This window comes from Zea mays, chromosome 2, assembly GCF_902167145.1.
Source record: "Zea mays cultivar B73 chromosome 2, Zm-B73-REFERENCE-NAM-5.0, whole genome shotgun sequence".
Lineage (NCBI taxonomy): Eukaryota > Viridiplantae > Streptophyta > Magnoliopsida > Poales > Poaceae > Zea > Zea mays.
Window position 1 is genome coordinate 57,830,069 of NC_050097.1, and position 26,413 is coordinate 57,856,481.

The following is a 26,413-nucleotide window of genomic DNA, read 5'->3' on the forward strand; positions in this document are numbered from 1 at the left end:
GTACTTAATTCGGGGTATAGAAATGGGTGGATTGCGGCGAGGGGCAGCACCAAGCTGGAGTTGCCATTGAAGGTGTCGTACGACTTCATCGTGATGCTGATGAAGGATCTGTTAGGAGACCGGGGCATCGACTACCTGCTAGAGGTGGGGCTCGCCATCGACCTCCCCGCCATTGGCACCTTTACTATTCTGCTCACCATCAAGGGAGCCTTCCGGGAATTCAGATGTATTAGCGTATGAATCGATTTATTGTCACACCATAATCGCTATACCGAAGCAATGATGGTGGATTAGCAATATTTGGGGATTTTTTTGTGTTCTTACACCGGTGTGATAGAGGAGTTTAAGCCTAACTGTCATAAAAAATCTAACCCGATGTTTAAATCCATTTTTTTGAAATCTATTCCACCACCAACAGTTAAGAGAAACTCTATTCCACCGCATGCAGTTAAGGAAAAAAATCAAGTTTTCTAAACTCTAAAAGGCATGGTTTCAGAAACGCCTTTCTAGATGATTTTGCATATTTATTTTTTAGACCACGGTTTATGAAATTGAAGAACAGCAAGTGTGGCTCAAAAGTATAGAGGAAAAGAAAATATATTCTATGCGACATTGTTGCATGACACCATGTGTGCGACATCCTATAATTGTCGACATTGATATGCTCTCAAATTGGATGCCCTGTTCCTTTGTATTTATGAGCTGGAAAGAATTATAGGGAGTAACAGGCTCGCCATCCATGAGTGGTCAGCTCATACTTTTGGTGTGTGTATTGATTTGTCTTGAGAAAGAACATTGTTGTGTTATCTTAGAAATTCTTACTGGCACTGGGGTTGAATGCTTACCATCTTTTTTCTTCGAAATTCATTATATGAGCTGATAACAAGGTGTTGTAAATGTTTGCTGGCAAGCAAGATGCAGTTTTCCTGTTTTTTTTGCTGCTCTTTCCGTTATGATTTCAGTTCATTATTTCTATGTTCTAAAATCTCTGGATTTAATTACCATACTCGGACAGCTATACTCAGACTGTTCCACTGTTGCTACTTAGATTTTTTTAGCTAGCCAGTGATCTGCAGCTAAGCAAGTATTACAACTAAAAAAATGCTAGCCTACATGTGTACTGATAGGAATACTCATTGGGGGCAGGATGAACAAGGCCTACAGTTTCTAAAATATGATAAATGCACAATTCTATTAGCATTTGTTCCTGTATACATAACTTTCTGTTGTATCCTACATGTGAACCTATTTGCTTTCATCTCTCGTGACTTTATTGGCTTGAAGCCATTTGCTATCATCTCTTGGTCATACATATGAGATCTTTTCATCTTCTCAAGCTTTTAAATTCATTTGATCTTCATCAAACTAAAAGATGAAGTCAATTTGCTTACTTTCAGCCTCCAGTTCTAAGTTTGTGCAAAAACTCTGAATGAGGGGTATCAAATTAAAAAATAGTGCTTACATGCTAGACGATTACAAATGTGATCTGGGCTCAATTGCTCATTACTGTTTTATTTTGCTTGATGATCTATTAATGAAAGTAAAAAGTACCCTCTCATTCATCGGTCCGCCGTCGGCCACGTCGCTCTGCGACCCCATCTTCATTCTGCACAAGCGCCCACCTCGTCCGCGGCACCACACAACAGCTCAGGCGAGGCACCCACCATCCATCGGCACAGATGGGATGAGGTGAGGATTAGGGAGACAATTTCAGAGTTCAGACTTTGTTTCAATGTTTCGGACATTCAGAGCTTACATTGCCTCCAAGTTAGTTCTATTTAGATGTAACATTTTTTGTAGGTAATGCCCCTTTACTGTTCTTATTGATTAGCATGTTGGTACTTAACCTATTGGTGTGATGAACACAATCCAATAGTAATCTTGAAATTTGAAACATAGGCTTAGTGCAGTTCGTTTAGCCTAAAGAATTAGGGGTGTATTGTTTGATTGCTTATGCATTATGCAATTTGGTTATAGAATTTGTGACACCTGATCTGCATCTCCAGCTCCTTCACACCCGTGCAACAGATAAGGTAATTATTCTATTTGTTTGGTTGGCATGGATGAATTTTGTGAGTCGATAGGCTTCAAATTTGGGCTGGCTCCGCCACTACTTCTGGGACAGGACATTTAGAGCTCTTAGCAGGTTGGCTCACACAGCTTTCATATAAAAATCTTAGTGCTTATCTGTTTTCCCCTTTAATTCATTTGACTTGCAATTAGTCAACAAACATTCTGCAACAACATCTGATCCTCCAAACATCCAAAAGATACTTAGTTACTTACCTTACTTTTTGGCAGATGCACTTCATTTTACCATGCCCAAACAGACTCAGTTGATCCTTGATTTATTAGTTCTTGGACGACTCAGTTGCCAATACTCCCATTTAAAATTGAATGTTGTGCTAGCAAGCTAAAAACTTCACCCCAAATAGAATGTTCATTCTATTTTTTGTCCTAAGTCAATCCACCTTAAATTAAGAAAAGCTTATACAAGAAAATACCAATTAAATAATTAATCATATTTATATCAGTATATCACCATCTAAGCACCATTAGATTCATCATGAAATATATTTTCATAGTACATCTATCTGGTGTCATATGTGTTCATAATCTTTTCTAAATACCAGCAATCTGTAGTGATTGATGTATTCTTGAACTGCTACAGGCTCTATCAAATACCTTAACTGTAGACGAGCCTTTCTATCTGAAATCACAATTTTTTTATTGGAACCAGACAGGAATGGATGCATCACTCTTGGCAATATCAGAATGGTTAGGTCATAGACTCATAGCTACACCTAATTCCAGATTGGTTAATGCTAGAATATAACATGTCCTTTTTTTTGTGTAAATCTAATATTTTTTTTGCTTCACACTGTTTAGGCATTAACGAGAGAAGCTGATGATACAATGAAGGAATCGCGAGTTCAAGATGTTCTTGTTTCGGTACATTTGGTTTGTATCATATGACACCATTTTGTTCATGCAAAAATTCCAAGAGTTATGTGCAGAAGCAGTTAGTGTGCATCAGCTTGAAGCATTGGATAGATGGGAGCAACATGTGCGATCTGCTTATCAATCAATGCCAGTTCATCTGGTGATCAGAATGTTGTCGGTGAGCATTCCCATCCCAGCGTCCATGATTAATAATTTATCAGTTGGTGGGTGATGAGTACCGGGTAGTAGAATAAAGAAGAACGTGTTGGCATAAAACAGAAGCAGCAATTCAGGTTCCTTACAGTCCTATTGGCATGGCCGTATTGGATTTGGAGGAGGGCACATGGGCCTCTAAGTGCCCGTTTGGATATTTTCTACTATCACTGAACTAATACTACAATAGATTTTCGTAGGTTTTTTATATGATGTGTCACAGATGCTCAGCCTATGCACTGGCCAAATTGAGACCGGCGTGAATACATGGATATGAGCTGAAGCAATAGTGGTAGTTGAGCATATGATGGTGGTTGGTTGTCTTCACCATCTCTTCGATGGCTGAACCATGGGGACAATCGAGGCATTTATCTAAGAGAACTCTAACCAACTGATTTCCCCCTGCTTTCGTTGTTGTTCTGATACAAGTTTTAGTTTATTTGTTGGCGGAAGTTTGTACAGTGCGGGCATAATGAGGAAGACCTTGATGTGTCTGATCTAATTGATGAGAAATACCTTCTAATCATTCTGAATGCCCGTTTACTGCAAGTTACACTTGTTTCTTTGTATAGACCCGACTGTTTATTTGTTTGTTTCTTCGTATAAATCAGCTAAATGATTAGGTGGGAAAGGGAGGATTCCAAGCTGTACGTGCAGAGTGGTGACAACAAGTGGAGCTACAGAGAAAAGATTGAGTTCACGATCTACTTCGCATAGGAGATCTCTCAAGGCCTGCTATTTGAGATGGAGGACCAGATCCCTTCGCTCGCTGACCTTATTAAGTTCGGCAGCTTGCTGGATTTCCAACAACAATACAGGTACAAGGATTTAGGCTAATTTTTTTCCAGTTTTTATCGTTATTGGTATGTAAAAGAACTTGTTTTCTGTGTCCGAAGTGGTGTGTGCCGAGAGATGCATACGGTTGTACTTGACGAAGTGACTTACTAAAGCATATTCTCATTTATGTACAATGGAGCTCGTTCTTCAGTTTAGAATCGAGTTTGAAGAACTTGGATGTTCAAAAACTGAACAAAGATGAAGTGCACAAAAATGCCATGGGAAATATTGGAGTCTAAAATAGGGAATTGAATTCATTTCATGTGAATTGATGTAAGTAATTTACCTTAGAAATATGTTGCTATGGTATAATACCGCTTTGGTGACATTTGGCTCCTCTTGAGACAGGTTATTCAAGAAGGAAATAGGTTGATGATTAAGCAATTTCTTCCAGAACTTCACACAACATGTGTTAATAGCTTGACCCTTTATCATACTTAAGACTCCAATAGGTTGAATGAAACTCCAAAGACTGTCCAACAGAAGTTTCGGCCTACTGTTGTCGAGTCATATTTTTTGTAACCATCTTACTGTTTGGAGGTCTCAGAGGCAAGCAGAGCCTCTATAGATGTTTTGCCATGAGAAGACCAAATGCCAGGTCCAACCAACTGAGAGCCCTCACTGTTTTGTAGGTGATGTCGGCCATTGATGAGGGGGCATGTTGAAGCAGCAGAATGTCCGTGCTAATAGGTAATCAGATAAATAGATGGTATTCCCCTGATCCTTTGTTTGTAGAACATGAATGAACGTGGGGACAGACATAAATCTGGATATTTTATTCTATCTAAAACTGGTTTCAGATACTATGGGCCTCTTTAGTTTTTCTCCAAAAATCAATCTTTCTTTGATGTGTGTAGAACACTTGCTGCTATAATCAGTCTTTTGTCGATGTGTGTAGAAAACTTGCAGGCACAATACACTGACACATTATTTGGTTCTTTTGCATGTCTATACAGAATGCAGCCTGTCTTAATTCGTCATCTACTGATATCAGCAAGGCCTTGGAATTGGATGCACTTATGGGATAGCCTACATGTCATGGACCTTGGTATTTTGGTATGCTAGGATCTTCATCAGGAATGGGTAGACTGATGTTGGAAAGTGAAAGATGTTGATGTTAAGGCCCATTAGGCCTGGCCCACTATCTATATGTATATAATAGTCCTTAGGGACTGGGTAATTACCATCAATTCTCAGGTTAGTAACATGGTATCAGAGGAGGTTTAGATTAGGGTTTTTTTCCTGCCGCCGTCGCGGCCCTCCCCTTCCCCGTCCGTCTGCGCGTCCGCCGCCTCAGTCCGCCTCGTCCGCCGCCGTCTGCGCGCCGTCCTGCGCGCCGTCCTCGGCCATCCGCTGGGTCGTCCGCCGGATCTGCGCGCCGCCGTCCGCGGCCATCCATTGGATCTGCGCGCCGTCCGCGGTCGTCCGCCGGATCTGCGCGCCGCCGTCCGCCCCGCCGTCAGCGTTCGCCGCCGTCTGCGCGCCATCCGCGCGTCAGACTCGCCAGGGAGGATCCTCTGCCTCGCCAGGGACGCCGCCGGTGTCGCGGCTGTCTGCGCGCAGCTGTCTGCGCATCCGCTGCGTCGTCTTTTGGCTCCCCAGAGACGTCGCCAGGGGTCCTCTGCCTCGTCAGGGACCGCGCGCAGCTGTCTGCGTGTTCGCTGCGCCGTCCCTAGGGACGTCGCTGACTTCTTCTCCGTCGCCGTCCGCGACGTCTGCCACGTCTGCGAGCTCTCGCTGTCCGGGCAGCCATCTGCGCCCACTTCTTTGCGCCCAGATCTGCTGCGCATCAGATCTCCTGCTCGCGCCGTCGTCTCGGTTGCGGCGGCATATCCACTGTTCATCACTTGCAAACAGGGGTTTTTGGTACCATCAAGACAGTCTTTCTCAGATCCGTTATTCTTTTGTCCTTTTCCTGCTCTTCAATATGACGTCCAATGCTATTGTTGTCAATATTGTGCTTGATGGGCAGAATTACCCAGAGTGGGCTTTCTGTGTTCAAACTGCATTAAGAGGTCATGGTTTACTATTCCATTTAACTGAAGATTCACCAGTTTTAGCAGCTGATAGAAGCAACGCAGCTGCAATCAAGACTTGGCAAATCAATGATGGCAAAGTAATGGCTGCAATGGTCAATAGTACTAAACCAACTATGATTATGAGTCTGTCCAAATTCACCACTGCTAGGGCTATCTGGTCTCATCTGAAGGATCAGTTTGTTCAGGACAGTGGGGCTCTTTTACATACTCTTATGCAGCAAACTCATGTCATTGAGCAACATGATATGTCCATTGATGATTACTATTCAGCTTTTGATCGTCTTATGAGTGCTTTGACCTCCATGGTGCCTGCTTGTACAGCTGTGCCTTGTCCAGCCCATAAGTTCATTGAGAAGTTCTTTACCTACAGATTTGTTATGGGCGTTCGACCTGAATTTGATTCTCTTCGTGCAAGGTTACTACACACTTCTGATACTCTCACCATGGCTCAGGCGTTATCTGAATTACTTGCTGAAGAGACTCGCCTTAAGTCCATGTCTTCTATTACTGGTGTGAGTTCGCACAGTGTATTGGCTACTGCTCAGAAGTCCAGGAGCACCTCCTTTCAGCCTTGTGAGCATTGTAAGAAGACCACTCATCGGTTTGAGAACTGCTTTACTAAGTATCCAGAGAAGCTGGCTGATTTTCGTGTCCGTCGTGCTACTCGTGGTCGTGGTACAAGACCATCTCCTAGAGGCTCAGTTGCTGTTGCTGCTACTTCATCTGCTGGTGCTTTGTCATCTACTTGGGTTCTTGACTCTGGAGCTTCATTTCATGTGACATCTGATCAGTCACGCCTGGCTTCTACTGCACCTGTCACCGAGGGTACTTCTGTTCAGACTGCTGATGGTACATTATGTCATGTCACCCACAAGGGTTCTCTTTCCAATTCAAACTTTACTGTCCCAAATATTTTCTTTGTACCTGAATTATCCATGGATCTTTTATCAGTTGGTCAAATTACCGATCACAATTGCTTTGTTGGATTTGATGACTCATCTTGTTTTGTACAGGATCGACTCACAGGGGATGTGATTGGGACTGGCCGTCGCCGTAAATCTTCGCCTCGCCTTTACATCTTGGACACATTGCGTCTCCCTTCCCATCATGCCTCTACAGCTCGTGTGCTTGCCGCTTCCGGTCCCACACTGTCGTTTGCCCAGTGGCATCATCGTCTTGGTCACTTATGTGGGTCTCGTCTGTCTACTCTAATAAAGTCAGGATGTTTAGGTCCTACACATGTTGAGTCTAGTTTTCATTGTAAAGGTTGTCATCTTGGCAAACAAGTACAACTTCCATACTTTACTAGTGATTCTCATTCTGCAAAACCTTTTGATCTTATTCACTCTGATGTTTGGGGTCCAGCTCCTTTTGTTTCCAAAGGTGGTCATAAATATTATGTCATTTTTATTGATGATCATTCTCGTTATACTTGGATTTACTTTATGAAACGCCGCTCAGAATTGCCTTCTATTTACAAGTCTTTTTCTCGCATGATTCACACCCAGTTTTCTGCCACTATTAAAATTTTTCGTTCTGATTCTGGTGGTGAATTTTTATCTGATAATTTTCGCCAGATATTGTCCTTAGAGGGCACTTTAGCTCAACTTTCTTGCCCTGGTGCTCATGCCCAAAATGGTGTTGCTGAACGCAAACACCGTCATATTATTGAGAGTGCTCGTACTCTTTTGATATCTTCTTTTGTTCCTTCACATTTTTGGAGTGAAGTTGTTTCCACTGCCGTGTATCTCATTAATAGACAACCATCCTCAAAACTTTCTGGCAAAACACCGAGTGAAATTCTTTTTGGGACATCTCCACGATATGATCATCTTCGTGTGTTTGGCTGTCTATGTTATGTCCTGTTACCACCACGTGAACGGACTAAATTGACTGCTCAATCTGTTGAGTGTGTCTTTCTTGGATACAGTCCTGAACACAAAGGCTATCGTTGTTATGATCCATCTACTCGTCGTATTCAAATTTCTAGAGATGTGAGTTTCAATGAAAATCGCCCTTTTTTTACAACAAGTCCACTCACCCCTCATATTATCCCACAGAATCCACTTCTTTCATGTGTCTCCCTTCCGTTCCTGATTTTTCATCTGAACCATCATCTTTCACAACCACACCTGATGTTCTTATTCCCATAACACCACCTTCCATCTCCACATCATCTTACTCTTCCAAACCACCTATCACCCAAACCTACATTCGTCGTTCCTGCTCTATTCCTACGGCTGGTCCTGATACTGATCCTGTACCTGATTCTTGTGCTAACAATACTAAGTCTAATGATGTTTTTAATCAGGGATATCGTCTTCGTGACCGTGGTACCATTGAACCTCCAGATCGCTATGGTTTTCCACGAGCTAGTGTGGCAATTGTTGAACCAACTACTTATCAGGAGGCTTCTGGGATTCTTGAGTGGCAGCTTGCTATGATTGATGAATTAGCTGCTCTTGAACGCACTGGCACATGGGATATAGTTCCTTTACCCTCGCATGTTGTTCCTATCACTTGTAAATGGGTCTTCAAAGTTAAGACAAAATCAGATGGTTCTATTGAGAGGTATAAAGCTCGTCTTGTGGCTCGTGGTTTCCAACAGACTCAAGGACTTGACTATGATGAGACTTTTGCACCAGTTGCCCATATGACCACTGTACGAACCTTGATTGCAGTTGCAGCCTCATCTTCTTGGACTATCTCCCACATGGATGTCAAGAATGCTTTTCTCAATGGTGATCTACATGAAGAAGTTTATATGCATCCCCCTCCGGGTGTTAATACCCCCTCAGGGCATGTTTGTCGTCTTCGTCGCGCATTGTATGGTCTGAAACAAGCTCCTCGTGCTTGGTTTCAGAGATTCATCTCTGTCATCACAGCTGCTGGTTTTTCTTCGAGTGAACATGATCCTGCATTGTTTGTTCATGTCTCTCCAAAAGGCCGCACTTTACTTCTATTATATGTGGATGATATGCTGATTACAGGTGACAACTCAGACCATATTTCTCATGTCAAGAAGCACATTAGTAAGGAATTTCAGATGTCTGATTTGGGTCCTCTTAGCTATTTCTTGGGTATTGAAGTTCAACAGACTCCAAAAGGATTTTATCTATCTCAGTCCAAATATATACAAGATCTACTTGATCGCTCTGGACTTACTGATACACGCACAGTTGCGACACCAATGGATATTCATTTACAACTTCGTCCGAAGGATGGTACACCACTAGCAGACCCAACTCGATATCGCCATATTGTGGGTAGCCTTGTTTATCTCACCATCACCAGACCTGATATTGCTCATGATGTTCATATTTTGAGCCAATTTGTATCCACACCGACCTCAGTTCATTATGGTCATTTGCTTCGTGTGCTTAGATACTTACGCGGGACAAGATCAAGATGTTTACTCTATGCCTCTGATAGCCCACTTCAGCTTCATGCATATTCCGATGCCACATGGGCAAGTGATACTGTTGACCGTTCTTCTACTACAGGTTACTGTATTCTTCTTGGATCCTCACCTATTGCCTGGAAATCCAAGAAGCAAGCGGCCATATCTCGTTCTAGTGCTGAAGCCGAGCTCCGGGCTCTTGCTACTACTACTGCTGAAATTATTTGGTTGCGCTGGCTCCTGAATGATCTTGGTGTCTCTTGTGACACTCCTACACCTCTGTTATGTGATAATATGAGTGCTATACAGATATCTCATGATCCAGTGAAGCATAAACTTACTAAACACATTGGTGTCGATGCATCTTTTACTCGATCTCATTGTCAGCAGAAGACTATTGATCTTAAATATGTGCCCTCAGAATCTCAGTTGGCAGATTTCTTCACCAAAGCACAAACAAGAGCACAACATCAATTTCACTTGATCAAACTCAAAGCTTCAGATCCTCCATTTCTACCTTGAATTTGAGGGGGGGTGTTAAGGCCAGGTTAGTAACAGTTGATATTATTAAACTACTTGTGGTCTTGCTGATCATAATACTTTTTTATTGTAGCAAGCCTCGTTGGTCGGTGTCTGTGATTTATTGTTCCTGTGTACTAGGTGTTCCTATGATATTTCTGATTTTCTTTAATATGTGAATTTGACATTTCTACAGGTTGAACACGGATTAGGGAAACTTGGATGGCATGACAGCCAATGAGGTCATTGAGTTCTTCTGTGAGTTGATTGTGAATTGATTGTTACACGCACATGCGATCTGTGATTAATCTAATGTTCCTCATGATCTGCTTCTCTTTCTTTATCAGGTTTGAAAGTCTTTATGTGCACTTCTAGCACTTCTTTTTAATTCAAGGCATCTTCACATCCATGATATCTAGGTTTTCATAATCAATTTTGTGGATCTTAGCATCCCTGAATATCTTTCTGAACTTTTGATTGGGGTTTTCGATTTTCCTGGGATCTAATAGCTTCATTTTTTATTGAAGTATCATGTCAATCCTTCCATTTTTTAGTTTACATTGAATGGTGTTTATGCAGACTTTTGATGGTGTGGACGGAAAATAAGCAAGGCGTACCAACTCATCAAGTCCTCTAGGCGAGCCTTTTGACCACGGTAATCTCAAGTTGGAATTTAAGTAGGTGTACTCCGTTTTAAGAAATATCATATGATGCTGACAAGTTTGCATCCTGTGCAGGATGTAATGCGCTTGCATGTGGTGTAAGACCACATGTCAATATTTTTTATTTCAAGATCAATGATTTTCAAGTCGTTGCTAGCAGATCGCAAAGAAATTTGGGTCAGTTAGCCATCTGAATTCATTGCTCTGGTGCGCCTATGATAGAATTTAGGGGGAACAAACAAATGCGACCGGAAACTGACCTTGCGTTATTTCTTCCCAGGATGTACGGTTTCAAACAAAGGAGATATTTTGCATGTGGTTTCATCTTTGCGTTGCAAGCTACTCTACATATCTTCCCAGGATGCCAATACCTGTAAATGTGCAACAAATAAATGTGACCGTACTTATTTACCTCAGTGCGTTATTTCTTGTCTTATTTACTTCCGTGCAACAAACAAATGCGAGTGTCCTTGATGTACAACCACCAAATTTTAGGCGAGGTGGATCCCTTCCTATATTTTCCTCCGCTCTCTTTTCTTGAATGTGTGAATCTCTTTCCTTCCCAAATTTCCTCATTGATAGAAAGGTGGAAATCTGCGGTGCCCTCACCAGCCATAAATGGAGCCACGTTGATCTCCCTCTCTATATGCTCTCCCTCTTTTTGTGCCTGCAATTCAGTCTCACGAATGTTAGCTTAGAACGAACGACTCCCCAGCCTCCTCTCCGTAAGCAACACGCGATCTATTTGGGTCAACATATTTCTAATCACACTGCTCGTCGTCAGGGTCCTGAGCCGTTGGATGCTCGTAAATTTGTGTTCCGTAGGTAATGTAGCAGTCGCTAGGTTTGTTTCCTCTCTTCTAATCTCCTTCCCTTGTACGTCAATTCCTTTCATCTTCCCCATATTTGTTCCCCCAATCGACAGACTTTTTCTTGTCTTACACGCCATTACTGCAACATCAATCTCTTTCCCCGACACCCTCGCCTCTCTGCTCCATGATCTTGTCCCTATTGTGCTTGTCGTCGTGACGCCGTGGTCGAAGCCCCAAGGTGCTCCTCTGCCCTGCTGATATTCCAAGGTACAAATTTTATTCTATCCCCTAATATCTAGGTTTAATTAGGATCTAGCCCTTACGACAAATTTTATTTTATAAATTACTATTTTAGAATTTAAATAATTTGAAATATTGGTTGTTAAGTTCACAAGTCGATGTGGATTTACTATCGCAACCGTTTATTTAGTGTCACAATTTATTTTGAGTTTGTTTGGTGTAATTAAAATCATGTCGTATGTCGTAGTCTTGCTAATCGTAAGTTAAATAGAGAATGTAGCCTTTTTGTGAGGTCAAGACTGATGTAGTATTAAAATATGTGAGGCGTAGACACTAAGTTTATCATAAATTTAAATGTAAGCTATTAAAATGAGTAGGGCTCAAACACTAGAATTAATTCTTTTGTGATTAAAGTTAGTAGATTATATTATTTTGAGCATGCCCCTTCTAATAAAATACAGAAACCCTTTTAATAAAATATATACCCCCAAGTCTCCTGGTGTGTAGTTGCCCGTTAGATTTCGTCAGTCGTACAAACACAATACTTCTCCCTAAGATGGGTGACTAACAAAACCAAATCAAATAAACCTCTGCACCCACCCTGAGAAGAGCAAGCACTATGCACCAGCCCCCATTGACGGCACAACGGCGAAGCAAAATACACCCCCAAGTCCAGACGTCTTGACGTTGTAACCGCTAGACAACCTCTTGTGTCGGGATGCCATCAGAGCACCTCCTGTGCCGCGATTGTTTGGTCTTCCATCGACAACTCCGACTTTCCAAGACCTCGGAAAGGGTGTTGATACTGATTTCTACCGTCGGTTCAATTAAAAATAGAAAACATACACACTTATTTTTTAACGGAAGTTAGCAACCAATAAATGAAAAACGGTTGGAGCACAGATATTATTTACTTCTCAAAGTGTTCTATTAAAATTTTAAATCTATAAGTTGTAGATATGTAAGTATGTGTTCATTTCGAATGTATTTATAAAGGACACTTCTTTGCAATCCTAATGACTGATATTTTATAGGTTCTTATACCATGGAAGTTCAACGGATGTCACGCCCTTTTCGTAATAGATCATGTTAAAAAGCATGTGACTTTTATCGACTTTACACCGACTCAAGATTGGTATAAACACATGTCATACAAGAGGTTCGCGAAACGATTATCATGACCTCAAAAAATATAAGATTGCTTAAAGCTAGAAACGTTCTGGATGGGCGGAGGATATTTTTAAGTGGGAACATACAATTCGGACTGGTGTTCCAATTGACTTAAGAGGATATTTTCTTCTTCTCAGCAGTTTGAATTTGTTCTATAATAATCATTGTATAAAACATAGTTGGCCAAACATTATTCTATAGGTTTAATACCATCTACCTCGTTCTACAAGCTATGACCATGTGGGGGAATGACAGACGAATGAAATTTGTAGGGTGAGTGTAGTACGTTCGTTTCATGTTCAAAACATACATTCCAGTCATATAATACAAATTGATGTTTTGTTCTCTTATGTCTTTGTCTGTAGGATGCAAAGATTCTTCGAAGGAACTTTGTGATTGATCTGTTAAGTTATGAGGACAATTCATGTCGATATGTCATCCCTGCAAACATACAACAGAGACTTATCGATATCGCTAAAAAGGATTAGCTGATTAGTGTACGGTTGTCGACACATTTGTCTGTAATTAAAAATTCTAAATAAACTTTTTAGAAATAATTTGTGTGATATTGATAATGTTTTCCACACGGATTTTGCATATTATAGTGATGTTTGTCGTTCCGTATCAATGTTTTATACAAATTTTTTTACTTCCGTCGCAACGAACGAACACATACCTATAACAATATAACACACATATGTACATGTAAGTTATCGTATTATTATTCGGCTCCGTTGCAACGCACGGGCACTCACCTAGTATAGGGTGAGTTCTAATCTCCCCCCATACTTTAATTACTCCATTTCTTTGTGATATTAACCTTTTTTTAAACACGGTAACCTGAAAACAATGTGTATTAAGATAGTACAAATAGTCTATGATTTTTTCAAACTTCAAAAAGTGATAGAAAAATGTTAAATAACTGAATTATAGTATATAAGAAGAGCTGAATAGAGTGAATGGTTGGAGACGTCCTGGATGTGCGGACGTGTCTTTAGGGTGATGTAGTAAAATATGATAGAAAGTACATATAGGGAGAGAAATGTGGGAGGAATGGTTGGGGATAGTCTTAATCCATATAGGAACCAGTGACATGTTGCATACCCACTCTAGCACCGATTCTGCAACCAGAGGTATCCCAAATGGAAGCAACTGAAAGTATCTTTCCTCAAACTAATAAATAACATGCAAGCATTAATGGCAGCTGTTTGACATGTTAGTGTAATGACTAAAACGTAGCCTAGTGGACTTTCAAGTTACTATAACACAATTAGCTTTTAGCTTTGTTTGGGTACTCTAGTATTGATCTCAATCCACATGTGTTGAGGTGGATTAAGGTGTCCTTACGTAAGGGCCAGCCTATCCAACTTTCAGGCATTAAGACCCCAATCCACCTCAATGCATGTGGATTAGGGTCAATACTAGAGTATCCAAAATTAGGTCTTAAGGGTGTGTTTAGCACGACTCTGCATCGGTGCTCTCGTCTGCTGGAACCGGAGCTGCAAATCGTGGCTCTGTCTTCATACACGAGGACTCCAGCTCCTCCAAACTCACAGAAGCACTTCTCCTTGTGTTGCTGTTTGGTGCAGGCGTTCAGCTCCTCCAGCTCCAATGCTGGCGCTGCCGGCAGAGCCGAAGTACCACCAAACAGGCTCTAAAGTCACAAGAGCTGCAAATTAGTCGAACGGAGTGAGCCTCCCTGATTAGGCTCACCTGAACCACTGGTTGGCCTTTGAGCTTAGGGCTGAGAACAAGCTTGACTGGGCTAAAGCTCATGGAGGCTCATGCTTATTTCAAGAAAACTCGAGAACTGAATTTCAATAAAAAACCTTCTATGAAAGGTCGACAAACCTCAAGCTCAGCACATGAAAACTGAGCAATTATATTTCAACATAGTTGTTTATATACAAGCTTTGGACAAAGATGAGCAGAATGATCTCGTTCTTAGCTGTCAGCTCAAAATTTTGGGATGGATACATCATGTCTTGGGTTAAACTAAGGACTGAATCAAGCCTTAACCACACAAATAAAGTTCAATATAATGAGGCCCATGAGCTTGGGTCTGGGCATGAGCTCATCTTATGAAGAGTTTGAACTGAGCACATCGAGATCTTTTGACAGAACTGTATATGAACTAAACAGGCACTACACTTCTATGAGTATGACATAGAGTAAATCAACAATTCATATTTTTCAAGCCTATTTCCAGAACTGAAAGCCTGAAACTACCACATCATTGGTCTTAGCCTTGACAGATAACAATACTAGGTGTGCCTTCAGATTTTTCAAACGTGACAGTAATCAGAAAAGATTGTGAACATTATTTTGTATCTCACTATGATTACAGGAACTAACAGTTTTCAATTCTTCACCCATGAACTTGACAATGGCCCAGCATGTCTCCAATTTCTACTGACAAACCATGTTCCTCTAAAGCGCAGGGTGACTGAGCGAGCAGCTTTTTCTGTCCATGGCTCAGCCTCAGCTTCTTCGCTGCACCTCCCTCCATACGCACTCAACCTCCGCCCACTACCCCTTCTGTGTCCCTCAGCTCTCCTTTGATGAGATCCCCTCCATGGTGGCGGCAGGAGCTGAGCAGCCTCTAGACTGGTGCAGGCCCTGTCAGTGTCAGCCCAATTTCTGCCTCCATGGGGGCTAAGAAGGGGAGACAGCGGCCAGGGAAGCACGATCAGGTGTGCGGTAGAGGGCACGAGGTAGACATTGATTTGACCTGGCAGCAGCACGCAGTGAGATTGGATCAGAGGGATCAGTGGTAGAAGGGCAAGAAAAGAGAAACCAGGCTTGGATGCTGCCTCTGCAGCTCTGGAGAGAATGGCGCCTTCAGTCCTCTGGTACAGGCTGTGACACGAGGGTCCCAAAGGAGGACACGCATGAAAAAGACATAGAAAAGCCAGGTTGCCAAACACATAGGTTTTCATTTCATCAACTTCTGCAGCAAGTTGCTTCTCTAGACTCTAGGCAGCTAGCAAAAGCTGCTTAAGAAAAAGCTTAGGCCCTATCAATATCTCAGTCATGCAGTTATCACACTGGCACAAACATGTTAGAGTGCTGTCATGTTCGGGCGCACGTACACCAGGCGTCGCCGAGCCAGGGACGTGTGCCGTGCGCAGGAGCGCGCCAAACAGCTGGCCGACGTTGAGAAGGAAAGAGGACGCTGAGAAGGAAAGAAAGGGAAGGAAAGAGTATCAGCGCAAGAAGGAAACAAAGAATAAGTAAACAAAGAAGAAAGAAATAAAGAATAAGGAAACAAAGAACAAGGAAACAAAGATTAGCTTGCTATTTTAGTCCTAAATTAGAGGAGCCTGCTGCTTTGGTCGGTTGGACCTCAGGCTATTTATATCTTGTAACCGTACTCAGTCAAGGGGAGCAGAAATTAAACCAATCTCACCTCTCTCTCTCTTCTCTAACCGTGAGCCAGGGGGCATAACCCGGTGAGCGTGTCAGCGGCACGGGAGCATAACCCTGCCGGAGTTATCACGGAGCGAGAGTACAAGCTCCGGAGTAGAGGTCCGGCATCCCTGCCGAACACTGCTCTTGACAGTGCACATCACATTTAAAATGTGGGTATGCTTGTGCATTCACACCCAATGGAAATGTATATAACTTTATACTTCGGACACAAACATTCTGATTCATAGGAAGATATTGTGTTAAAAATTAAACAGTGTAACATTATGGTTCAAATTTGATCTTTCTATTTACTCTATATATGGCCATTTACTTTGGACCTCTTGGAAATGAATGCAACCTGCTATTCAAAACGATGTGTCAACTACTAGGTAATTCAGATATTTAAACCTTATTAAGAAAACATATATTTGTTGTGGAAACATGCATGTCGATTCGTTGCCATACAAGAAGATATCGAGTCTAGAATGATGATATATGTGATAGGCTAGGGGTATCGTCAATTGAAGAAAAGCTTGACCAATATCAGTTGAGATGGTTTGGACATATCCAACGGAAATCTCCAGAGGCATGAGTGCATAGTGGGATTTTAAGACATGATAGTAATGGTGAGGTAGGGGAAAGCCGAAGTTGACATGGAAAGAGATAGTAAAAGAAGAATTGAAAGGATGAAACATAACCAAAGATTTAGACTTGAATAGGAGAACATGAAAAACAGCTATTCATGTGCATAAACCTTAATTTATGGCTTATGTTGGATTTCAACTCTAGCCTACTTCAACTTACTTGCGACTAAAAGGCTTTGTTGTTGTTGTTGTTGTAAGAAAACATATATTTGAAGTAGCAAACAGCAGGCCATGGAAGCAGTAAGAGTTCTGGACAAAAGAGCAGATAAACTGTGTTTCCTGTTCTTGACAAGTTAATTATAAGGAAAATGTGTGCTGCACAGTATTATCAATAGGCAAAGCAACTTTTCTTTCGATTCTTAAGGGTCAAGATTAGAAGTACCTTAACAGCAAATGTCAAAACTCTGTGTCTTAATCAGGCCCATATTCCAACATTTGTACAGAAGCACCCTGATCTTTCACAATACCTGAAATGAATTTCAGATACAACCATCAAAAGAATATTCCAGGCATTGGAAGTTCAAGGCCCAAATGGAACCATGGTATCCAGACTCGCCTATATCCCCAGACAAAAAGAGCACAAGTTTTTCTTTAATTCGAGAGGTTATGTTTGACAGCTGCTATAAGTTATTACAAAAGGTCAAGTAGAGATAAATTAACTTGATAGAATTTAACATAGTGTGGTCCAAAGTTAAATTTTGATATTATAACAAGATGAAAGGGTGCTCTCAAAACAAATTTGACATTCAGCTAATGCAAGACCATAGGACATTTAGGATGCAAGCACCTCTACAAAACAATTCAAGTTGCAAGTAAAATTTTGTATTTCAAAGGAGCTGTAAGTAGAGGGACTCTAACTCTCATCAAGAGGATGACACTATGAATTGGGGCAATTTTCTGTTTATTTCCTCAAACACTACACAATGTCATACCCATCTAAGGGTTGGAGACCCATATTTATAGCCCTAGAGGCTGCACTACCACACCTTCTCACACACACTACACAACAGGATTGTCCTCTAGATGCTAAAGAGACTACAGAGGACAGTCAAAAGCGACTGTTGTCCTCTAAATGCTAAAGCGACTACAGAGGACAGTCAAAAAGCCGACTGTTGTCCTCTAGATGCTAAAGAGACTACAGAGGACAGTCAAGCTGTCCTCTAGATGCTAAAGGACTACAGAGGACAGTCAAAAGCGACTGTTGTCCTCTAGATGCTCAAGACTTATTCCATCATTCTCCCCCTAAGTCCTGGGCGTCGTCTTGTGAGAAAGTTGGGCCATCCCGAACCTGGAGCAAAGCTCAACAAACTTGATCTTCCCAAGGGGCTTGGTGAGCAGGTCTGCAAGCTGATCCTTGGTGTTGATGTAACGCGCCTTGATGCTCCCTTCTGCCAAGCAGTCTCGGATGAAGTGGTATCTCAGCCGGATGTGCTTGCTCCGTTCATGGAACACGGGGTTCTTGGCCAATGCCAGAGCGGACTGGCTGTCCACCCTGAGTTCCACCGCTCCAGTGTCTCTCCCGAGGAGATCACCGAGCAGTCGAGCCAGCCAGAGCGCCTGAGTCGAAGCAGTGGACGCCGCTATGTACTCGGCCTCGCAGCTGGACATGGCCACCACCTGCTGCTTGACCGACTGCCAACTAATGAGGCACTTGCCGAGGAAGAAGAGGATCCCGCTTGTGCTCTTGCTAGTGTCGATGTCACCGGCGTGGTCGCTGTCGCTGTACCCGACAAGGTGTGCCTCCCCAGGGCACCTCGATTAGTAGAGACTGTGGTCGAGAGTCCCCGCAACATAGCGGATGATCCTCTTCACAGTCTGCTCATGCTCCGTCGTCGGTCGCTGCAAGAACCGACTAACGTAGCCGACGGAGTATGCCAAGTCTGGCCGTGTGTGGACGAGGTAGCGAAGGCTCCCCACAAGACGTCGGTACTATGTAGCATCCACCTCCTCCGTCGTGCTGTCGCGACTCAGCTTCAGCCTCTCCTCCATCGGAGTGAGAGCTGGGTTGCAGTCGATGAGCCCAGCCAGCTCAACAATGCGCTTGACGTAGGCGGTCTGGCGAAGTGTGATCCCGGAGTCGCCCTGGTGCACCTCAATCCCCAGGTAGGAGAGATGCCCCAGGTCACTCATTTGGAAGGTGGCCTTCATCTCTTCCTTGAACGCTGCCACCTCTGCATCCTTGGCGCCGGTGATCACCAAGTCGTCGACGTAGACACCCACCAACAGGGCACTTCCTCCATTGCCCCGCCGATAGATGGCCGCCTCGTACGGGCTTGGCGTGAAACCCATTCCTTTGAGCGTGGAATCCAGCTTGGCATTCCACGCCCTCGGTACCTGTCGCAGGCCATAGAGAGCCTTGCGCAGGCGCAACACCTTGCCTTCCTTGCTAGGGATCGCAAAACCTGGCGGCTGGTGTACGTAGACCTCCTCCTTTAAGTCGCCGTTAAGAAATGCCGACTTGACATCCATGTGATGAACATGCCAGCCCTCCAGGGCTGCCAGCGCGAGGAGGAGTCGCACGGATTCCATCCGTGTTACAGGGGCGAAGGCATCGTCGAAGTCGATCCCCTCCTGCTGCAAAAAACTGCGTGCCACCAAGCGAGCCTTATGCTTGACGATGGCGCCGGCTTCATCCCTCTTCAGTTTGAACACCCATTTAAGGGTGATCGCGCGATGACCATGAGGGAGATCAGCGAGCTCCCAGGTGCGGTTCGTCTCAACCGCGTTCATCTCCGACTGCATCGCGGCACGCCAAGCCGCATGTTTCTCGGCCTCCGCGAAAGACCGAGGCTCACCATCGTCGCATGCAAGATGCAACTCTCCTGCCAGAATGCGAGATGCAGGGCCTGGCACCGACGGGTCGATGAGAAGGCCCTCCACCCTTCGATACCGCAACGGCTCGCCGTCGTAGCACGCGTCGACGCGCTCCTCGTCGCGGGACAGAGGGGTCACGAGCTCCACTGGGTCGTGCTCGACACGAGCTGGTGTCGGAGAGGACGTTCCCGGAGAGGGTACCGTCGGTGCTGGAGTACGTGGTGGCGAAGAGCTCGCTGTAGCCGGAGTCGTGGCTGGAGTGCGTGGTGGTGAAGAGCTCGTTGTAGCAGGAGCTGGAGAGTGTGGCGCTGGAGTCGGTGGAAACTTGGGGGCTGGGGTAGACCTGCTCGGAGAAGAGTTGCCTACTCCCCCAGCTCCCTCAAAGTGGACGTACTCGATGGTGAAGTCGTACGTCGGAGTCGTGCCGTCGTCCACCGCCTTGTCCCACGCCCATCCTTGCCCTTCGTCGAACACTACGTCGCGCGCCGTGCGCACATGCTGTGTTCTTGGGTCAAGGATGCGGTAGCCCTTCGAGCCCTCCGCGTAGCCAATGAACACCCCCGGGGTGCTCCTATCGTCCAGCTTGCTGATGTGGCCAAGCTCCTTGGTGAACGCGAGGCAGCCGAAGACCCGTAGGTGAGAGAACGTCAGCTTGCGCCCATGCCAAGCCTCGTACGGTGTCATCCCGTTGAGAGCCTTGGTGGGCGAGCGGTTGAGGATGTAAACCGCTGTCACCACCGCCTCTCCCCAGAGGACAGCTGACATTCCTCTCTGCTTGAGGAGAGCCCGAGCCATCCCCACAACTGTCTGGTTGCGCCGCTCGACGACGTCGTTCTGCTGCGTGTTGTACGGCGCGGAGTAGTGGCGCTGAACGCCCTCATCCGCGCAGTATGACGCGAACTCAGCCGCTGTAAATTCGCCGCCGTTGTCGGTGCGCAGCACGCGCAGCTTGCGGCCGCACTCCGCCTCCGCAGCGACCTGCACACGCCTGATGGCGTTCGCAGCCTCTCCCTTGCTGCCAAGGATCATCACCCACATGTAGCGGGAGAGATCGTCGACGAGCAGCAAGAAGTAGCGTCGTCCTCCTGGTGTGGCTGGTGTCACCGGGCCACACAAGTCCCCATGCACGAGCTCGAGCCTCTCCTTGGCTCGGAAGCTCGACTGTTGGGGAAAGGGGAGCCGTCTCTGCTTTGTCAACACGCAGACATCGCAGAATTGCTCCACATGGTCAAGGCACGGCAGGCCTCGTACCATCTCCTTGGCACTGAGCCGCTTCAGGGCCTCGAAGTTAAGGTGCCCGAAGCGCTCGTGCCACTGCCATGCCCCGTCGTCTCGACGAGCAGCAAGGCAGCAAGGTTGTGCCACCTTCACATTGAGGATGTATAGCCGATTTGGACTCCTGTGTACCTTGGCAAGAAGGCGACGAGAGGGATCCCAGATTCTCATGACTCTGTGCTCGACCTCCACGCGCGAACCGTTCTCATCCAGCTGTCCCAAGCTGATGATAGAGTTCCTCAACGCAGGGATGTAGTAGACTCCGGTGAGCAGCCTGTGCTCACCAGACGCGGCGGTGAAGACGACTGAGCCGGCACCCTTGATCTCTACGCCGGAGGCGTCCCAAAACTTGACGGAGCCTCGGATGCTAGAGTCAAGCTCGGTGAAGAACTCCCGTCGGCCGGTCATGTGATGAGTGGCGCCGGTGTCGAGGCACCATCCTTCGATCATGTCCTTGTTGGAGCCGTCGCCGAGGAAAGCGTGTGCTTTCGACTCATCAAGGTGGAGGAGTGCCGCTGCGGCCGGTGCCGCTGGAGATGGCTCGATGCTTGCATGTGCCAGGAGCAGGGCCTCCTCCTCCGCCTCCGCCTGTGCGACGTTGGCCTGGCCACGTCGTGGCTGCCGACAATCCCTGGCCCAGTGGCCAAGCTTGCCGCAGTTGTGGCAGCCGTCGTCTCGTGCCGGCTTCTTGTTGCCGACGGCGCCGCCTTGGGAACCTCCACGTGCACCACCCTCAGCATGTCCTCGCGCCCCGGCCTGGGCGCCTCCACGCGCCTTGCGCGACTTGCCGCGTTTGCGGCCTCGTGTCGAGGACTCCTCCTTCTTCTTGTCACCCTGGCAGGCCTCCCACTGCTCCCGAGTGAGATGTAGCTTCCCGCCGATAGTGATTGGCCCAGAGAGAGCCTGTGGTTCGTCGCCGTCGACCACCTTGAGACGACCAATCGCCTCTTCGATCGTCATCGTGGAGAGGTCTAGCAGAGACTCGATCGAGCGAGCAATCTGCCTGTACTTCTCGGGGATGCAACGAAAGAGCTTCTCAACAGCTCTCTCCTCATCGTAGGTGTCGTCGTCGAACTGCACCATCTTCTGCAACAGAGTGTTGAGGCGGAGAGCAAAGTCATCAACATCCTCACCTGGCTTGAAGGCCAGGTTCTCCCACTCCTTGCGAAGTGCCTGCAGTGTGGTCTTGCGGGCACGATCGCTGCCGATGCGGGTCGCGGCGATGGCGTCCCAGGCCTCCTTGGCAGTCCGCTTCTGGGAAAGCGAAAACTGCATCTCGGGCGGGACTGCAGCAATGAGGGCATCCAGCGCCCGCCGATCCTCGTGGTAGTCAACGTCGTCGTAACGAACTGCTTCCCACATGTGGCGAACCTGGAGCCGTACCCTCATCACCGTGGCCCACTCGACGTAGTTGGTCTTGGTGAGGGTAGGCCACCCACCGTCGGGACCGATGTCCCTGACAATGGCCTGGGCCATGCGGCGACCATGGTACCGATCCGGGGAGGGAGAACCGCGCCGCTTGTAGAGGCCGCGATCTCCGTCGACTCGGTCGCCGCCGCCGGGAGCACCGCCGACGCGTCTACGCCCGTCTGGGCTGCCGCCGCGTGCGCCCCCGCCTGGAGCGTCGTCAGCGCGTCGGCGCCTATCCGGTCTGCCGCCACGCGCCCCCCCATGGGGATGCGCGGCTGCCCACTGTGCCGCCTGCTCTCGCGCTGCTTCCCTCGCCAGCCTGAGCTCTTCGTCGGTGTTGTCGTCGACAGAAGCAGAGCTGCCAACTCTACTGCCGCGCAGAACCTCGAGCTCTGTTGCCGCCACACGTGCAGCATCCGCCGCCTCCGCTGCTTCTACTTCCGCTCTCGCCGTTGCCAGTTCCGCCGCCGCCAACCGTGCTGCCCTCGCCGCTGTCGCTGCAGCCGCTGCTGCTGCTCGCTCGCGTTCTTGTGCCGCGGCGACCTCGGCCTCCTGCTGGCGCCGCGCACTCGAAGTGGCCGAGCGTAGGGACATGGTGGGCTAGTGAGGGGTCGTTGCGTGTGGAAGAGGCTGTCTCAGACGAAAGGCTGCTCGTCTGAGCAGGGGAGGAAGGAACAGTTGGAGCTCTTGTTGCCGACTGAGTGTGGGGAGAGGCGCGGGAAGGAGATGAGCACGAGATGTTTAGGCTGCAGGATAGTTTGGCTCTGATACCAATTGTAAGTAGAGGGACTCTAACTCTCATCAAGAGGATGACACTATGAGTTGGGGCAATTTTCTGTTTATTTCCTCAAACACTACACAATGTCATACTCATCTAAGGGTTGGAGACCCATATTTATAGCCCTAGAGGCTGCACTACCACACCTTCTCACACACACTACACAACAGGATTGTCCTCTAGATGCTAAAGAGACTACAGAGGACAGTCAAAAGCGACTGTTGTCCTCTAGATGCTAAAGCGACTACAGAGGACAGTCAAAAAGCGACTGTTGTCCTCTAGATGCTAAAGAGACTACAGAGGACAGTCAAACTGTCCTCTAGATGCTAAAGGACTACAGAGGACAGTCAAAAGCGATTGTTGTCCTCTAGATGCTCAAGACTTATTCCATCAGGAGCCTCAGCTAACTAACAGACTATGTTAAATTGTTAATCTAGACATCTTATATAAGTAATCCAAGGACATAAACCATTTCCACGTATCAACGCAGAAGTTTATTTGCTGGAAGTCAGAGTTCACCAGGAATCATGAAATTTTAAAACGCAATAATTTTACGCATTCTGAATACCAAAAGGATTAAGGATAGACTAAATGAGGGAAACATTCACAAGAAATTATTTCATCAGCAATGAAAACAGTGGATGATCTCACCAAAAATCAAAGCATCCACCCAGCTGAGTCTGGCAATGTGAACTCTAAGCTAATGGAAGTGTCTTAACTCGGTCCAGATGTATGCCACCTATGAGGTTGGGTTTGAGTGTATGTGTGTGTATTTGGTACGGCTGTGTTGGTGTGGTGGTCTTTTTGTTTTTGTACTTAGGTGTTCTTCTCAATCCAATGGTACGCAGCTCCCCTGTGTATTTGAGAAAAAGGTTTCCAGTGTATGAACTCAGCCTGTTGACCACCAAATCTATATCACCATATGATGACTTCCACCATATGCATTGAGCATGATATCTCATTTTACGTTTATTCACAGCCTCAAGTTTTCAATGGGGGCCAGTAACATGGTACAAGATAAATACACCATTCTGGTCAACACTGCTTCACTGCAAAACTAGGGTACGCCCTGCTATTTTGGTTATTCTCTTTCCAGTCATCTCAGCCCTAACTTCAGAAACATCTCCCCACCTGTCAATGTTAGCATACATATTTGACAGGGAGACATAATTTCCAGCATTATCCGGTTCAATTTCAAAAAGTTTTTTTGCTGCAATTTTTCCAAGCTCTATATTACAGTGAAGCTTGCATCCACCCAACAGTGCACCCCATGCTCCAGGATGAGGTTTCCCGGGCATCGACATGATAAGCCAATATGCATCTTCTAGCATACCACAACGTCCAAGAAGATTGACAAGGCAAGCATAATGCTCACCAGATGGCACCATCAAGTACACATTCTTCATTATATCAAAGAACTTCTTCCCTTCTTCTACTAGACCAGCATGACAGCAAGCTGTTAAAACAATTGTAAACACAGCATTGTCAGGGGTGAGTCCCTCCAAAAGCATCCGAGAGAAAAGCTTAACAGCCTTGTCAGCTGAACCATGGAGGCAGTAACCTTGCATCAGTGAACAATATGAAAACACATCTCGAACTGGCATAGACTCAAACAAAAAAGTAGCCCTCTCCAAGTTCCCACACTTTGCATTCATGTTCACAAGACCAGCCAACACATGAGCATTGTTCATATCTATAGAGTACTTTGTGATGTAATCTTCAATCCAACTTGCCAACCTGATGTTACCTAGTTGGGAGCATGCAGACATCAGGCCAACCACAACAAGTTCGTCTGGGTGTATGCCTTGCCCTTGGAACTCATCAAAAGTCCTCAAAGCCTCGCCAGGGTAACCATTCTGTGCATAACCTGATATCATCGCTGACCATGAGAACACATCACGGTCCTCTAACTTATCAAACAACAATCTCGCAGCTTCCATGTTCCCTGCCTTTGCATACCCACCAATCAAAGATGTGCATGCTGTAGCAGTTCTCTCAGGCATTTCATCAAACAGCCTCCTTGCGCCCTCCAAGTCCCCACACTTTACGTAACCATCGACCATCACATTCCAGTGCACCACGTTCCTTTGAGGCATTGTATCAAACAGAGCTCTAGCGTCTATGATGCCACCATTGTTGACGTAGGCAACGATAATGGCGGTCCAGGAAACCTCACTGGGGATGTCGATTTGATAAAATAGCGCCCGGGCCGCGTCGGCCACGCCGCACCTGCCGTAGAACTGGATGAGCGCAGTGCGGATGAAGAGATCGGCGTGCACGCCAAGGCGGATAGCGGCGGCGTGCAGGGCTCGTCCAGCGGGGAGGCAGGATACGCGGGCGCACGCGCGGAGGAGGCAAGGGAAGGAAAAAGAGTCCGGGAGCGCGGCCTGTCGGAGGAGGTTGAACTCCGTGAGCGCGGCGTGGAGCGGGGCGTGGCGGGCGAGGGACGCGAGCACGGCGTTGCGGAGGCGGAGCGGGGCGGCGTGGGAGTCGGTAAGCGCGGCGATGAAAGAGGCGGCGACGGAGGGGCATTCGAGGGCATCGCAGGCGGTGGTGAAGCGGGCGAGGAGGGCGTGGTGGTTGTGGAGACCGAGTAGGATGATGCGGGCGTGGAGCTGGGCGAGGCAGCGCACGGTGCAGCAGCGCCCGAGGAGAGTGGCGAGCGCAACGGATGGCCGGCTGGCGGCGGCGGCGTTGCGGGACGGGGACGCGAGGGCATTGAAGGCGGCGGCAAAGCGGGATAGGAGGACTTGGTGGTTGTGGAGGCCGAGACTGACGATGCAGCGAGCTGTGAGGCAGCGGCCGAAGGGGGTGGCGACCCGAGGGGATGGCCAGCCGACGGTGGGTGTCATGCGGCTGCGGCGGCGAGTCGAGAGGTGGGTTGTGGCATTTGCGTTTGCCTTGCCTTTCGGCATTTTGAAGTGGATGTTTACTGGCGCCTTTGGACTTCAGGGTGACGGGTGTGGGAGTTGGGCCGACTCGTGCTTGGCAAATTTGAATTAATCCAATAATTTCATGTCTCCAAAAAACGAAGGTCAAGACTTTTTTACAAAAGGATATTTTATTTCAGCCTCGGTATGGGTTTCGCACACAGCCATTTATTACTCCCTCCGTTCTAAAGAACAAGTTTGATTGGCTTGTTTATTCAAATAAATCATAATTATCAATTTTTTTAGTGTGATATCGTTTAGCATATACTCCTTTCGTTTCAATTCCAATTTATGATTCGTTTATATACTCCTTTCG

The 26,413-nt window shown here is 46.3% G+C and overlaps 1 protein-coding gene, 1 long non-coding RNA gene and 1 other non-coding gene across 11 annotated transcripts in view; 2 read left to right on the forward strand and 1 right to left on the reverse strand.

The window, feature by feature from the left end:
* LOC100277370 (uncharacterized) overlaps positions 1-26,089 on the reverse strand; it is a 30,299-nt gene extending 4,210 nt beyond the window's left edge. Inside the window, exons 1-4 of one of the 9 annotated variants that reach the window (XR_004856214.1) lie at positions 24,729-26,089; positions 23,819-24,623; positions 17,273-17,357; positions 14,716-16,010 (exon numbers count right to left, since the gene is read on the reverse strand). Coding sequence is in view for 5 of the 9 variants with exons in the window: in XM_008671219.2 (XP_008669441.1) it covers positions 17,302-17,357; positions 24,543-26,082 (1,596 nt within the window). In the remaining 4 variants the exon portion in view is untranslated. Of the gene's footprint in view, positions 1-14,715; positions 16,011-17,272; positions 17,358-23,818 lie in introns of those variants that run through there. The other 8 variants (XM_035965286.1, XM_035965287.1, XR_002267167.1 and 5 more) reach the window with 8 other exon arrangements.
* On the forward strand, positions 923-4,725 carry LOC103646492 (uncharacterized). Its single transcript, XR_562216.2, has 3 exons — positions 923-3,121; positions 3,768-3,974; positions 4,626-4,725. It is a non-coding gene; the product is annotated as an uncharacterized lncRNA (long non-coding RNA).
* On the forward strand, positions 3,621-3,688 carry LOC111591004 (small nucleolar RNA Z105). The gene has a single exon (XR_004856772.1). It is a non-coding gene; the product is annotated as a small nucleolar RNA Z105 (small nucleolar RNA).
* Positions 26,090-26,413: the final 324 nt, after the last annotated feature.